General features: G+C 40.9%; 1 protein-coding gene across 2 annotated transcripts in view; it reads right to left on the bottom strand.

Annotated features, from left to right (window-relative positions):
- Positions 1-5,139: 5,139 nt before the first annotated feature.
- Positions 5,140-16,875, bottom strand: part of PTPRB (protein tyrosine phosphatase receptor type B) — a 107,311-nt gene continuing 95,575 nt past the window's right edge. For both annotated transcript variants that reach the window (XM_045830030.1, XM_045830031.1), the window contains 2 exons: positions 12,301-12,421; positions 5,140-10,422 (listed from right to left, as the gene is read on the bottom strand). In XM_045830030.1, coding sequence (XP_045685986.1) covers positions 10,400-10,422; positions 12,301-12,421 — 144 coding nt within the window. In that variant the 3' untranslated portion in view covers positions 5,140-10,399. The remainder of the gene's footprint in view (positions 10,423-12,300; positions 12,422-16,875) is intronic.

The following is a 16,875-nucleotide window of genomic DNA, read 5'->3' as shown; positions in this document are numbered from 1 at the left end:
AATTAATGTTCCACTTCAAATGACTCATTTTGTAGGAATAGCCAATTTGTCAATATAAGAAAACTATTACCTCACTTTTTTTAAAACTCAAAAAGTACTGCTTAAATTTTATGAGTTATAAATCCCATTTTGGCAGAAGACATTTAAAATGCACAAAGGTGGGGTGGAGCCTTATGAGCACTGTGTGTGACCCGCCTACCCTGTTTCCCAGGATGGTTGGGGGACCTCTTCTTAGCTAATTACACTGCAGCGACCCCCGTTCCCAAGTAAGGTCACAGTCTGGGGGTCATTATGAATGGGTCAGCAGGTGGAAGGTGTAGGCAGAGAATATTGACATCAGCAAAGGAAGCACTATCTCTCAGAGATGCCTGAATGTGGAATGGGGTGCTGTTCTCAATATTCCATCAAGCACTTGATGAGAATTAACAGAGGTGCAGAGCAGATTCAAGCATCCCAAAACTGCTTGGAAAAGATCAGCTTCAAGATATGCCCTCTTAACCCGGATAGGCTTTCTGTATAATCAACTTCAGGAAGCTGCATCAGTCCTCAGATTTACGAACATGAAACCAGCCTGTCTAATGTACACCCTCAGAGGAGCTCGCTCTGTGGGGATCTGCAACATTCTTGGGAAAATTTACTCTAGATTTTCATGGCAGAGCATGATGCAGTCACATCCCAGAAAGTCACAAGTTGTAAAATTAGGCACCTCAAAGCTCCTGTTAATTGTAATTCAGGGGCATCAGTTATTGTTTGAAGATGCTGGTTCTGGATTATGCTTAAGTGTATATCTGGTATTCCATGTAGGTGACAAATTACATGCATTTCCAGGCAAAACCCCAACTTGTAGCAAATACAAAAGAAATCCAGATTTAGGTGAGGAGAGACTTTATATGAAAGGATGATTGCAACCAGGATGGCGGGGAGATGATGTTTATGAGGGTAAGGGAGCCACTGCAGGGGGCAGTGCTCCAGCCTTGAGATCCCAGCGATCTCGGAGATCAGGCAGAAAGGGGCTGCTTTTTCCTGGAGAGGAATAAACAGGCTCGAGTGAACAGGCTGTGGGGAAGTGGGCTGAGCTGGTGGTGGTGGAGGAATCAGATAGCTGATCAGGGGATGTTTTGTCCTGAGCTCAGCCTATTCTTAGGAGAGATGTTCTGGAGGGGATGAGTCAGCAACTTCAGCAGGTTATTTATTTCGCTGGACCTGTTTCCTCACTGTAAAGTAGGTGCAAATAGCGAGCTTGTCAGAGGGGTTTCTGAACCCAGATCTGTCCAACTCAGATCTCCCAGAGAAAAAAGATCACTTACAAATGAGAACTCAAGTCTTTACAAAGCCCTGTTTAAAGTTGGTTCCTTTGAAAAAGGTGCTAACTTATATTCTGAAATACGGTTACATACTTAATTTGATTAAATCGCCATCAAAGAATTTGATAAAATAACTTTTAAAATTTTGCTTCGTTATTTTTTTTAAGCAGTGGAGCATAGTACAAATCTACTGATCTAGAAACTCTATGCACAGGGCCCAGAGTCCATGTTTTAATAGCAAGCTCTCCAGGTGATTCTGGCACCTGGTACATGCTCAAGCCGAGGACCCTGACCTGTGCTTGAGCACGCCTGCTCTGACGTCAGATTGCCTGCGGTTGAATCCTAGCTCTGACATTTATTGGCTGTGACCTCTTAGGTCTCAGTTTCCCATCTCACAGTTTCTGAGACGAGGATTGTGGTTTGGGAAGGACTGAGTAGATGAAAATATGTTACAATGCAATGAATGACGTCAGGCACTGTGTCTGTTAGTATTATATATTACTGTATTATCATCACAATATCTGGAGTCAGTCTCCAGTTTGTGTGCTTGGTGTCTTGGAGAACCTGTTCTCAGTCAGCTCACAGTCTAGTATGGAAATCAGAACAAATAATTTTAATATAATATGCCATGGGCAATGAAAAAAGTCTCTACAGATGCAGAAGTAATGATGGGGAGGAAGATGAGTTAGGCACCTGGCCAGCGAGAGTTTCAGAGGTCGAGGGAGTTCACTTCCATATTTTTTTAGGCTTCTAATATAATAAAAAATAAACTTTAAATTAAAAAATGTCTGGTATGGAGGTTACGCAGTCACATTTTGAATTCAGAAGGATTAGAAGCTGAGCTTCGGCACTGTGTGGACTTTGGCAAACTACTTGTTTCTTTGAGCTTTGGTTTTCGTATCTCCGCCCAAGTCTAATAACCAGGGTGTGTAAGGGACTAAATTATATGTAATATATTGAACCTTTAGTATGCAGCACTTAACATGCATTAGCTCCTGTTCCTATTCTTCTGCTGAGTTTTGGGCACTACGTTGGTCTTCTCTGTGCTTCTACTTCCACATCTGCAGCAGGGGCATTCACTGATCTGCACTGTACAGCAGTTGAAGGCACACAAAGAGACAATAGCCTTGAATGCTTTTCAAAAGTGAAAAGCACTGTCTAAACCAGGGGTGTCTAACCTGCGACCCACGGGCTATATGCAGCCCAGGATGGCTGGGAACATAGCCCAACACAAAATCATGAATTTCTTAAAACATTATGAGATTTTTTGTGTGTGATTACGTGTCACAGTGTAGTTAATGTGTGGCCCAAGACAACTCTTCTTTTTCCAGTGTGGCCCAGAGATGCCAAATATTACAACTTTTAGTGGCCATCCTAGAGATTAAACATGCAGCACCCATCTGTATAGCTCTTTATGCAGGTTTAAACATGCAGCACCCTTTATAGCTCTTTATGTCTTCCTCTGAGGTTAAATTTGCACGTCTGCTACTGCACGGTGTCTGAGACTCTCCACGGCTCCTGCAGATTCTAGCTCTCAACTTTAATTTTTATTCCCCTACTGTCTTCTCCTCACTGTCTTCCACCAAAGCAGGGTCCTTCATTTCATTCCTCTTCTGTCAGAGCTCAGCTTTATTTATTGCTGACACGTTCTTGCAAGTAGACCATTGTCCCCTTCCCTAGCCATCTGTCATGAATGGGGAAGAAATGTCTACTGCTTGGGTGAAGACTGGGTTGGGGTCATTGGAAAGTTCTTTAGGAATGAAATGTGGCTTAAAATTTGAATTTGTATGTCTTTAATAGTATTTTCTGATTGAAGTTGAATTCAGGAATGTTCCCTGCCTTTTGAATTTTGCCACTCTTAATTCCCTTTGTTTCTATAGTTGTATTGCCAGTGTTTTGTTGTTGAGTTCTGCTATTATTGTTTTTGGCCTCAGCTCCTTGGCAAGGCGTAGGACATAGCAACTTCTTGGCCACCAAAGGCTTGCAGCAGGGTGGCAGAGACAGGGAACATATTTCATTGCTAGCTCTTTCTTAAAGACTAAAATAAGGCAAAATTATTTTAGGGGGTCAAGAACTCCAAAGCAGAGGAAAGTAAATTAACTTAACATAATTTACCTAGAGGTTCTTGCATCATTACAATAAACCACAGGAAAAAAAGCTCTACCTAAGTTCTCCTCAGATCAACCATTCTCTACAATAACAGTATCAATAACATTTTCCTCGGGAGATACTGGGTTGGGGAGATATTTTAGTGAGTGTGACCTTGTTGAGGTGGTAAGTGTTTGTTAATTCGTATGCAGAACTAACTCTTCCTGAATGGTTTTCTCTATTACTCCAGCCGGAATTTTACCAGTTAGGTTTTACCCTTCAATTATGAAAGCTCTTTTTACTGTCAATATCAAATGCATTGTCAATTTTTTCAAAATCCAGTTGTAGAACCTCTTCTGGATTTTAGGTGGTTTGGTTTAATTAACTTTAATAATATTTTATAATAGTATTATATTGGAAAATCATGTTCTCTCCTGTTCTATTCAATAATATGTCAGCTTTAACATTGTGATGACTTTTGCTAAGGTCTGACTCTAAGAGTCACTCTGATATTTGCTTAATGGATACATGTCTCCAGACATGCAAGATGCAAAAATAAGAGGAATACCATAATCACACCACATGCTGAAAGTTCTACTGAAGGTTCTGTCTCTGGGTTGGAGATGGCCATTGTACTCACTGGCTTCTGAGCAACTTTCATATTTGTCTATGTTTAGATGCAGACAGGTCCTTCTGATGAATAACAGGAAGACCAGGTGCAATTCCAACACTGTCCTATTGTGCTACAGTACTTTTACTCTTGGGCTTTGGTTTTTTTCATTGTTCATCCCCGCAGTGGCCCTGCCAGCTCTAACATTTTATGATTGTGAAGGATGTATCAGCAAAATTACTAAGTGATTACTTCAAATTGCAGCAATTTATTTAAATTTTTTTTATTGATTTTAGAGAGAAGAACAGGAGAGAGAGAGAGAGACGGAGAGGGAGAGATAGAGAGATGGCTTTGTTTTTCCACTTATGTATGTATTCACTGGTTAGTTCTCGTATGAGCCCTGACCGAGGATCAAACCCACAATCTTGGTGTGTCAGAAGGACACTCGAACCAGCTGAGCTATCTGGCCAGGACTCTTTTTCTTGAAGAGGAAATTCTATGAAACAAACAGCTACTTTGGAAAAAAAAAGTCTAGCCTCATAGGTCAAATTATCTTGTTAACCTAATTACTTGAATTCAGAAACTGTTGAAAAAGATTGCTTTGATTTATTATGTAAATCTATTATTGTACATTAAAAAAATAAATATATCTGTAAGTTGTAGCAAATGAAGTACTAAAGTTGTGAAGGATAGTGATTTTTCAACTGAAATATGAAAAAGGCAAAAGGGCAAAATAATACTCCCGGAAGTCGGCACAGCAGCTCTTTACGGAATGTCACGCTGCCCACCAGGGTGTGAGTGTCGGTGAAGGGCTCATGGTGATCGGCAGGGGCAGTGCCCCTGCGAATACAGCAGTGCTGTGAGTAATCGATGACAGTTTGGTTACTAACGAACGGAAGAACTAAAACCAAAAATTCAGTTGGAGACAGTTGACCTGAGAGTCTATTCTATGCACATAAAACCCTAGGTAACCAACTCAGCACTCACAGGAATAAAGGTTGACAACCGTGTTCTTTACAATAATGACCTAGAAAATTTTTCTCATTTAAAAACAGTCAATTTGACCTTTCTCCTGAGCAGAAGGATGGTAGAAATTGATAAATGAGGAACAAGTGAACAGAAGACAGGACCCTTTCCTTGAATAAACAGCGGTTTTATTCCTGTACTACTTTACTGAGAAGGTTTGTAAGATACCATATAGAATTTTTGACCACAGTTACAAATATGAAAATATATTAAGCAAATACATAATTTAAATAGAAAGACTAATGAATTTCTTTGTTCAAATAGCATTGGTTAGAAACACAACATTGTGGGGGAGGCACGATAGTATGAAAAAATAGAATCATCTACTGCCATTTTAAATAACCAGATTTGCAGAGAAAGCATACATGATATTAAAACCATAAAAGTGCTGTATTATAGAACATAATAAGTTCAGTTACTGGATTTATTTATCTTATTTATTTAAGCTTCACACAAACCAAGGAACAGTCAGATGGACCTCCATGGGCAGTAGTGTTACTAGATACTGACCACTTACCATCCAAAGTATTGGGCCAGGAGCAATTTCCACTCAACTAGTATATGTTCTTTATCTGTGAGCTGCTCACTAATTTCTACAAGGTAGGAGGAGAGATGAAAGATTTTGTCCTTGTCCTTGCAGAATTGATAAGGCTGATGAGTCCCTCTGGAAGACCGGAGATCAAGAACTCTCCAGTCAAGAATATTGGTGCATCTGGTTGTCAGCGTGGCCGACCAGGAAAGTGCATGCGGGCCAGTGCAGACTCTGCCTCTAGCTTGCAGATGGAATGCTGTCCAACTCTGCTACAAACTCCTAAAGCCACAACTGCATATGTTCCTTTCTTGTGGAGATGCTTATCTACTTACTCAGCTATTAAAATACAACATCTCTAACATGACAGGAAGTTAACTCTTAGGGTGAAAATAGTGTTTCTTAAAAGAAATTATTTAAGGCAGAAAACAGCCATAACTAACCTTTCTTGTGAATATTCTAGAAAGGACACATTACATTTGTCGGACATTATTCACAGTTTTGAACAACTTATTTTCGTATCTAATATAAGATCATGTACATTGGCACGTAAGTTATAAAAATAATCTTTGGTAAATCTGTTAACAGATTTCTTTTATTTCCATTACCCAAATCTCCATTTTAGGAACATTCGCCAACAATTTCCTTATTTTATGAATGTATCTATATAGACAACTTTTAAAACAACAAAATGCCTTCTTATCATATTGCATATATTTATTCTTAGGAAGCCTCCTTACAAGTGAAGAGTATTCTTTGAGTTAGAAATATTTCCATTGCTAGAAACATTTTTAGAACAGAACAGTTTTGTGCTGTTATGGCTGCATTAAATGAGACCCTGCATTTTAATATTAACTAAAAGGGCCAAACATTTTCAAAGGCCTCACCCACTACACAAATCTAAACTAATGTGTTCAGAATTTCAAAGTCAATCAATCTAGTCCAACACCTGGTCAATTTACAAAGTTAAAGGAATCAATTCAATAGTTTAATCAAGTAAATCATCTGGCCAACGCAATCAAAGTGAATTAATTCCCCGAAGGGTAACAGGTCCTAACAGAGACGCCGGAGGTTTCCAAACAACAGCCTGGACACACAGAAGAGCTGCCATTTTCTCTTTCCAATGATGTCTGGTTAGATCTTTTCAAATACTTCCCCTTCTTTGCATCATGTCACTTGTTTTCGGCAGTCACTGTTTACAGATTTTCCTTTTACGTAAAACATTCTTTGGATACCTGATGTGATTTGAAATCTTGGGCTAAGAATACTCAGAAGCTCAGGGAAGGCGGGCTGAGAAGAGCCTTTTCTGCTCTTTCTCTTCCAAAATGAGGTAGGGTTGAGGGCTTGCTCACAGCCGCCTTCTTGCCACTCTGCTTCTGCTGATCAATTGCTTTCATTTCCTCAGTGAAAAAGAACCTGGCAAGTTCTTGAACTGCTACCTCAAACAAGCAGCTTATTACCTGTTATTTTTCAGTAGGTCAAGTTCGCTCTGGCTCATGTGTGTGAACCTGAGTTTGGAGGACTCCAGAGTTGGGGCTCAGACCCTACTGCTCCCTGGCAGATCTGGCAGGTTATGGTTTCAGGATTCCAACCTCAAACGCCCAGAAAGTCGAGTGAATGTGGATTTAATATATAGTAGTTAATCTCCTCACAAAAGGTAAGAAGAATGTTTAATAAGGAGCTGCTTCCTGAGACACTAAGGCAAGAGAATCAGATGGTGAAGTATTAACATATGAGGTCTATTTTTGTATTGCTGGACACCTGCTAAGTAGTTTTACATTACTTTCACATGTCATTTGGGGTTGTCTTCCAAGAAATAATAAAAAATTAATTAAAGATCCTCCCAAATAAAACTGTCCCCCAAATGTCTGTGCTGTGGTCATTTTAGTATTTATAAGTGGTATTGGATGGAGCCTGAACAGACTACAAAATACTAATGAATTATGAAGAGATAAGATGAACAGAAAATAACACGAACAGAATAGGAAAGCAAACATATTCAAAAGGAAGCAGGGGGCAAGCAGTAAAAAATAGGACCTCATAATCTCTAAGGAACATTAAATTACTCAGGACAAATGTGTGCAGGCCCAGATAGCGAGATGAGTCTTTAAAAAATCTGATTTGGGGCTGAAAAATTGGCTGCTATCCAGAGAACAACTGAATGATAAGACAAAATTGACTTAATGAGTAGAGATTAAAGGAGTTAAAGATCCTGGATAAATAATTATTAAGATGCAAGACGGGCCTCTCTCAAGATTTGATAACTCCAAAGCACTTTGAAGATGGATGATTAAAGTGCACCACACAGGTGCACAGTCCGGATGCCCAGCAGGACAGGAAATGGAGTGTTTACCGAGACACAACCCATGATGGAATTAAATTAAAATACAGCCAATTGAGCTGAATGTCAAGGAAACCTGTTTTTGCCCTTCCTAAATTTAATAGATAAACTAGATTATGTATTTAGTCTTTGGTGGCGGCAGGAGGGAAGTTAGTGAAATAATTGTTGCTAAGGAAATTTAAAATTAGGTGGAGGGTAAGAATAAGTATTTCCCGGATTAGACCAAAAGAACATAAAGTTTTCCTTTGTCATGTCCATTTCCACAACTCTGACTCCACCCCACCGGGGTGTGTGAGTGTTATTGACAGCTACAGGTGTGCAGGTTCTACAGTTTCAAGTTTTCCTTTGTGCAGTGAATTGGTCTCTTTTCTAGACACAGTGGTTTGCTATGGAAGCAGCACGGGCGCTTGCCAGTGTGGCCCGGGGCAGGCTGCCCGCTGCCCTGGCTCGGCTCGGCTATCTCGCTGTCTCCCTGAGGCCCCCCTTCAGGCTTAACTGAAAATAGTCACAGGAACCCTAACTTTGTTATTGTGAAGCGTTCTTTATGTCAGCAGAAACATGTAGTTTCTAGACACTGTCTAGCAGGTTGCAGGCACTCAGTGAAAGTTCTCCAAATGAACGAAAAGCCAAAATGAATTTGTCTTTCTATGGATTCATGTGTTTGGTGTTGAGCAACATTAGTCTAAAATCTTGCTTATTTTTCCTCTTGCTTTTACCTTTCAATGTAGGGAAAGTTATTCCAAAGAGACACCACATGCCATAAGTCCCTGACCTGTATTTCCTCCCTGTTGGTATGGCTGCCACACTTACATACATGTTGTTCTTTTTCATTTTTATAACACCCTCCTAGTCCCCGAAACAGAATCAAAGCCTAACACTGTCATTTCATGAAGGTGCTGATCACAGTGAAACCATGGAGACCCGGAATCCTCTTAGTACTCTTCATATTCACTCCTATAAAGTTTTTTTCCTGTTTTTATAAATCTCAAATAAACCTGGAAATTTTCCTGGTTTCGGTGTGGCTTTCCATAACTATAAATAACTATTTAAGATATATTTAATGATTTTTAACTACTATGCCAGTTGCACCCATTATAGTAATTATGGAACTTTATGGTATGTGGCAAAAACATATACTTTGCAAATGAAGCTATGAGATCACCAAACTTGATCTCTAATTCTTAGTTTATTACACAGAAATTTGTATCGAGGAAAAGGCTGACATTCCTGGCTCATTTCTCAGGTAGCCATGAGAATTCCATACAGATGCCTTCCTAATTTTCCTCAGGAAGACCCTTGGGACTGGACCTCGATGAAGGCGATGCCCACTTTTTGACTCACTGGAATTTATTGTAGTCAAAATAGGCACAAATCCTGAAGATAAACTTAGTAGAACATGCAGTGACTTTTGACCTCAATGATTTACTAAAAGGATCTTTTGGAAAATTTTATGCTAAGCACCACTGAGCTTTCTTTTTTTTTATTTTTATATTAATTGTATGTGATCTTTGTGAACATTCCTATAAAAATGTTGGCATTGTGTCCTTTGATCAGGAGTATAATCTGCCACTACAATCTTCTCCTGATGGAAAAACCAGCATGACCAGCATGATTTTGACTTTTCCAGGAGTGCAGCCCACTGGAAAAGAGACAAAGACCAGTGTGCGCACCTCCACTGGCACATCCGTTACCGTCAGGGCATGTGCCCTCCACACCATGATGTGGTGACATCATCTCATGTCACTGTGGATGGTGCTTTGCATGTTGACTATATTTCCAGTCAGGATTCCAGATGGCATTCTTCTTGATGTAAGGAATGCACCACTGCTGTCTACACCCCTCCCTACCGCCACCCTCCACCTTACAGCCTGGACCCGCCCCAGCCCCCAGGGCAAGGCACCCTGGCAGGAGAAAGGGGAGAGAGCAACTGCTTCAGGCTCAACCACCTCCTTCAGCTTTCGTGCTACTCAGTCCCTTCCTTCTCCTCCCAATCCCTTCTATGACTGCCCTATTTGTCCAAGCAGCGTTTGGATCACCTTTGGAGCCCAGGATTCACAAGGCTGCAAGCGGCGAAGCCAGCACATTACATGTTCTCTCCAGCCCCACCCTTTGTCCTGTCCAGTGAGTATCAAAACCGGTAAAAAGCACGGCCCCAGGGATCACCGCTACGGCCACCCCAGCCCCTCGTACAGCAGTCCCTCATACAGGTTGCACCTACACAGAACGACCCATGAGCACTTTAGTGTGGAAAATAGCATTATATAAAGCTTAATATTAAACATTATGAAAAAATACATATTTACAGAAGAAACTACAAAATACAACTATGTACAATAATATCTGTTACTTTTAAATTACATAAATTCTTTAAAATTCTCCAGATTAATAAATTATACATAGTATCAATAGAAATAGCTGGCACCTCTGTAGAGCATAAAGTGAGTTTTAAAAAAATATCACACAGTGAATAGCTTTTATCCAGGATATCTTCGGGTACGTTCTCAGTGCCTTGAATAGCCCACATCTGAAAGGAAGGACACTGTGATTAGGGACAGTACTGGGGTGTGCCACACTTGTTTGTTCTGTGTGTGAAAGTTACACATGGGAAAGACTAGTGACAATGACTGAAACTCAGCATAGTTTAAGATGAGACCACCCCTGTGGGGTGCGTGGTCATTCCATTCAGAGCCATCTAGAATTGGAAAGGACTAGTGCTTCTGGCCCAAACCCTGGGGTTTCACAGGTGAGCCCGCCGGCCCAGAGAGGCAGCAGACACCATTCAGGACCACACAACTTAATGCTAGTTAGTTCTAGAGCTAGACCTGAATCCTAACCATCAGCTTCCTTCAGGAGCAACCAGGATTATTCTTAAAAAAAACAAACAAACAAAAAAAACTCTCAAACAAGTCAAAACAAGACAAAGGAACCCCGAGGTCCTTCAGGGAGCTTCTTAAAGAATCTGATATGCAAAAACCTCAATTTACTATACAGATAAATTAAGTTGTAATTATTTACAATTATTTACAAAAAGGCTTATCTGATGTACAAAGGACTCCTTTAAATAGTTCTCTGTCTTCTGTATTTGTGCTTTACAGCTTACCAACACTTTACCATAACATACTGGCCAGGTGGGTGGGTATAGATGTGCAGAGAACTAAATAAAATCGAAGATCTTTTAGAAATGGAGATAAAATAGTTCTGAAATAATGTTTGTCCAAAAAAAGATGGTCTGGGGTACACATGGCTATGGGCCCATGTGGCAAGGGACTGAGCCTCTGCCAGCAGTCACCTGAGCAAGTGTAGATGCAGGCGGACCTGGCCACTGTCTGACCCTCGTGAGAGACCCTGGGCCAGAACCACTTTGCTAAGTCCCTTCCAGATTCCTGATCATAGAAACTGTGAGCCAATAAATGTTGAATTAAACTGCTGAGTTTCGGGATCATTTGCTAGGTTGTAATAAATAACTAATGCAATGTAACTTCAAATTTACAATAAGCCTATGTGTTAAATTAAATTTCAGTGATGGTCTGGAGTGGGAAAAGGAATGCAAACCCTTCATTCGTCAAGTAAATATTGTCTGATCAAAGCAATGCCTTATAAAGTTTATGTATCTTTTCCTCCTGAATTTTTTATTTAAAAAATGTTGCAGGCTTGGTCTAAAAACCTTAAAAAACACACAAAATGAAAGAAAAATTATATGTTATTTTATTGTTTAGAGAAATTTGTTTTACTATTGTGGTATATTCCATTCCAGTCTTCCCCACCCCCCACCACGTGTTGTTTTTATTTGTTTTATGTTCTGATTTTCTTAATTATTTTTAAGAGTATCCATGGTTATTATAATATCCTCAAAATATCATTTTTAAGGACTGTGTTCTATTGCATTTAGTGTATGTGCCATTGTATACTTAGTCCTCCATTGCTAAACATTTAGGTTTCTTCACTAGAAATTTTAACTATGAAAAGCTTCATGCATAAAGTTTTTCAGTACTTACAGTGGTAGTAGAAATACTAGGTGACGAGATAAGAACATATTAAGGACCTTGGTACATACGGATTTTATACAAAGGGATTTTGTAATTTGAACTCCTAGTTGTGATTTCAAAGCATCCTCCCTGGCAGTGAGCCTTAGCATTTAGACAAGACATGTGAAGCAGAGTCTGTGACAGAGGGCGTCCTGGGTCAGGCAGGAAGAGAGAGCACGTGAAGCCAGTGCTCACCTGTGGGCGTCTCCTGCCTGCACCGCCTCTCTTCCCTGTCGCCACCCTTCGAAGACCTGTCCCTCAAGCCTTTGGGTAGAGGGACAAATAGTGCATGCTGGAAGAGCTCTGGTCTTTTCATGGTTTCCACATCAACCACATCTTGATAAATTAACTTGTAAGTTAGTGAAGTAAGCACCTACCTCTGTGATACTCTGGATTCACATTTTCGTAGATTGGAAACAAGGGGTTTTCTTGCTCACTCCGTAGCTTCCTTGCTCTGAGGACATCTCTTACACACTGATGCAGGTATACATACTGACACTGTGGGAAGGCAGAACACATGTCAGAGGAGGGCAAGTGCTCAAGTGTATAAAAGATGAAGATTCTCACAAAACAGTAGTGAGATGCTATACCATTAATACATGTCTTGATCATCACTTCACTAACAGTCTCTAATACATAGAAGAGTGACTGCTTTCTATTACCACTGAGACCAAATGGTGGTAATGGGCAGAAAGGTGGTGTTTATTCATTCTTTTGTACACGCATACATAGTTATACAGTATGTTTAATGAGGACCTACTACTATGCCTGGCATATAGTATGTCCTCCACGAATATTTATTAAATAGACAGATGAATGCCAAGCACTGTGCTATGCATTTTACATAAATTATTTCATTTGATTATTTTGACAACCTTGTGAAGTAGATATAATCATACATCTAAGTTAAGTAAATTCTCCAAGGTCACACAGCTAAGAAACTGAACCCTAGGATTTCATCCTGAATGTGTGACCTCAAATGTTCTTTCACTATACCAGTTTTCTTAGATAAATCTTAATTGCATTGCATTATTGAATGACAAAATCTTTTCACTGTGTATTCTGCTGTTTTATTTCCTTTCTTTTGGGAGTATAGTGAGAAAAAGAAGATGTGTACAATAAATGCCATTGGACTATCGGTTCTTTGAGGGCAAGTTCAGTGTCTTATCTATCTCAGTTCTCTCAGCATTCCATTCTGGCTCAGAGAAGAATCTCAGAGATGCTGGCTGATGCAGAGAACTACAGGGGGTTACACAATGGGGACAGACCCACGTGTCAACTCTGAGAACTACCAACTTTGAGAACGGAAATGAACATGGAGGAGTGAGTGTTCGGTGGTTATGAGGATACCCCAAAGCCCTGCATGGCCAGCAGAAGCTCAGTCACAGGGGCTCAACTTGTGCATTGGCCCCATTCCTGGCCGCCAGCTGAGCTCTCTAATAAGGGAATGTATGTCCCTGTCCTTGGAAACTTAGTGCTTGGCCTTGCACACACCTTTTTTTGGTAAAAATTTCATTTATTTATTTTTAGAGAGAGGGGAAGGGAGGGAGAGAGAAAGGGAGAGAAACATTGATTGGTTGCCTTTTGCACAACCCCAACTAGGGTCCTGGCTGCAACCCAGGCATGTGCCCTGACGGGGAATCAAACCAGTGACCTTTCAGTTTGTAGGCTGCTTCTCAATCCACTGAGCCACACTGGCCAGGGCTTGTGCACTTGTAATGACACAGCAATTGCTCCGTGGAGAGAGGAAGTTGGGAAGAGAGCACACACCATGTGAGGGGAGCTGGGCTCTCCATCTCATCTTGACTGAGTCATGAGGCTTCTGAGGATCTCAGTTTCTCCACCTATCAAACAAGGTGGCAAAGGTTTCCTCTACAGCTGATATCTTTTACCTTTATACTCCTAAAGGGCATAAAACTTTGTGCTGCTGTCAACTAGATGGACCCCTATGATCAATGTAGTTCACCTTACAGTATTTCAAAGGTTTGAGACACAAACTGAAACCATAAGGCATTCCCTCACCAGCTACCTATAAAAGTGAACGAGTACTGTTTACAAGGCACTGCTCCCGATTGGACGCTAGCTCCGTCATCTACTCATGGGACTCCATCAAGCACGTCTGGTGAAATCACCACAACAATTCGAAGAAACAAAACAATCATAAATGAGGCCTGCGTTAATATTAATGATTCTCTGCCTTTCTGCTCACAATTCTTGCGCACTTGTTATGAGGGTTTTATGCTATCTTTGTCTTGAAAATTCAGGGAGGCTACTACCTTGAAAATGGTTGTTAGTACAGGCAGGTTTTTTTTTTTTCATCTTGAAAATAGTCCACCAAATTACAGACAGACATAGTCTTGCTTCCTTCCATCCAGAGCACGATTCACATTTCAATTTTCCGGAGATATTAAATTACTTTGGGACCTTAGTGTTCAGAGGTGAATGAGCTCTAATACCTCTATGTTATGCCTTATTAATAAATTCTCAACAATGATCTGCCATGGGCTTTGAAACCAGTTAATATTTATTAATTTTCCTTGTCTTAAATGTAAATTTTTCTTTTCCCAATAGAATGTCCTTTGGAGAATGATTACTACTAAAACCTTCAGGTTGTTAATGTGCCTCTTACTTCATTCACAAAAAGTAGACAAAGTCTAATACATGAACCTTAATCACAAAAGATCCTTTTTTGCTCTGTTTAGCTAACTGGTGAAGCCTTAGTTCCATTCAACTTTGCTAAAAGTTGTAGTATTAGGTAATTTTTAAAGAATTATACTTAAGGCCTTTTCATGGTTCATGAATGCAGAATTTAGCAAAGGGGCAGATATATGAACAAACACCTATGAAGTGATAAATGTAAGACAGAATTGTGTAGAAAGCTGCATACATAAGAAGAAGTGATCAGATTCACTTCTGGGGGTGGCAAGTATCAAGCTAGAGAGAAAAGGAGACATTTGCATGAATCTGGGCAAAGAAGTACAACATTCCAAATGATGTAAATAGCATGAAGGTGCACATATGTTCTGGAAACTGAGCAATCCAATGTAGCTAAAATGTAGAGTTCATGGATCATGGGAAACCCCCAAGACAATACCCCAGGTGGGCACTGAGATCCCCAGTCCTACACCACCCCATTGTTTCCTCCTTGAGGAGAGCAGGTTAGATCCATAGACTGACTACCAGCTATTGTTCTTCAATGAGTTACTGCTCCATCTGAACATCTCTCTAGAGTCTGTCTGCCCCAAGGTAGGCTAAAAGAAGGAGGGACACACTTGTAAATCCTTTGTCTAATACCTTTTTGTTTAAAAATCCTTGTTCTTTGATATATTTATTAGGACCTGGAAGACTTACATCCCTTTGTATTCCAAATAAGGTAGAGTAAAGTAGAGGTTAACTATCTCCATGGACCCAGAAACATAACCCAATGGGTCAGAATAACCGTCCTCCTTTGCTGCAACAGTCACCCGCAGGGGCTCATCTGTGGGTCATGCCCCTCCGCACACACGGCCCGCACCAGGTGAGCCTTGCTGTGCTAGGGCCAGGGCTTTGAAGACTGTAGAAGCAGCCTGCTCTCAGCAGAGTCTCAGAGCGAGACAGATAATAGCTGGGTTTGTTTGGGATTTCATTTGCTACAGGAAAAAAGAGGAGAGATAAAATTTCTATCTCCTTGCAATGTTTATTTCATCATGAACAGAAGAATCAAAGTTGATTCTGCCCCAGGGAGAAAAACGACTATGGGGTGGGTGGTGTTATGACTTGAAAGTGGAGAGGTGGGCCCAGTGACAAAGAGACTTGTACACAAGAATGAGAACTTGAACTTCATTTTACAGGTGATGGAGAGCTTTCTAAGATTTTTATGCCAAGAGCTGACACAGTTGTAGGTGGTAGTGGTGATGAAGAGTTGTCAGGACAGGAACTGGAGACAAGAGACCCACTGGGAGCTGAGAAAGGGCTGGGCAAGGGCGCTGGCAGTGCAGTGAAGGGCTGGAACAGAGAGAAAGATGTCGAGTAGAACTGACAGGACTTGGCGGCTGTTTGAACTTGGGAACTGCAAGAGAAGAAGCCAGACCCCTAGCTTGGGCAATCAGATGGATGGCAAGGTGGGTGGGAAGATTGTTACCCGAAACTGGAAGGAGCCAGAGCAGCAGTGCTCTTGTTGTTATCATTGTTGTTTGTCTTTTCAAAGATAGATCATGAGTTTTTTGAGTTTGAAATGACTGTAGGGCTTCCAGGTGGAACATCCTGGTAGGCAGGTACATAGCTGAATGCTGGGAAAGGGGAATGCGATTTGGAAAACATGGGTGAGTACCTGGTTCTTGAAACCATGGGAGTGGGGGGCATCACAGAGTAAAGACAGAGGCAGAAGAGTGGTGCCTTGAGGACAGAACCTTTGGGGAAATCAAACAGTGAAAAGGCAGCCTGAGGAACAAGGGCCACAAAGTCCTCAGAGAGGCAGGAGGAGAAGAAGAGAACAGGGAAAAGAAGGAGCTATGTCCACAAAGAAGGAGGGAGGGCTTTGGCACATCACGTTCCCCCTGCCCTGGAAGTCACCCAGTGGTATTTACAATAGGAAGTGCCTGTGCATCATCAAAATGTGTCTCCAGAGGTCTGGGCAGGTGTATGGAAGTGACCCATAGGCTAAGAAGCCTCTGACAATAACTAGGGAGTCTGAACACACACACACACACACATGCACATCCCCAGTGGTCATCAATAGCTGCCCCAATGCTTGCGTAAACAACTTATGGGTTATGTGATAGTGGATGGTCAGTGTCAATTTCATCAACACTGAGAGAGAGACGCGCAGACAGAAAGTACCTCCTGATGTGCTACAACAGGAAGTACTCAGCACCATCCATGAAACACTGTGGTGGTAAAAATGGACCAGAATTTAACAGAGCCTCACATTGGCAGAAAAAAACTATAGGGAACAGAAAATACATTACCACCAT

The sequence above is a fragment of the Phyllostomus hastatus genome, unplaced genomic scaffold (genome assembly GCF_019186645.2).
Source record: "Phyllostomus hastatus isolate PE091 unplaced genomic scaffold, TTU_PhHast_1.1 phas_scaffold_93, whole genome shotgun sequence".
NCBI lineage: Eukaryota > Metazoa > Chordata > Mammalia > Chiroptera > Phyllostomidae > Phyllostomus > Phyllostomus hastatus.
Note: the sequence above shows the minus strand (reverse complement) of the source record. Positions and strands in the feature narration are given on the sequence as shown.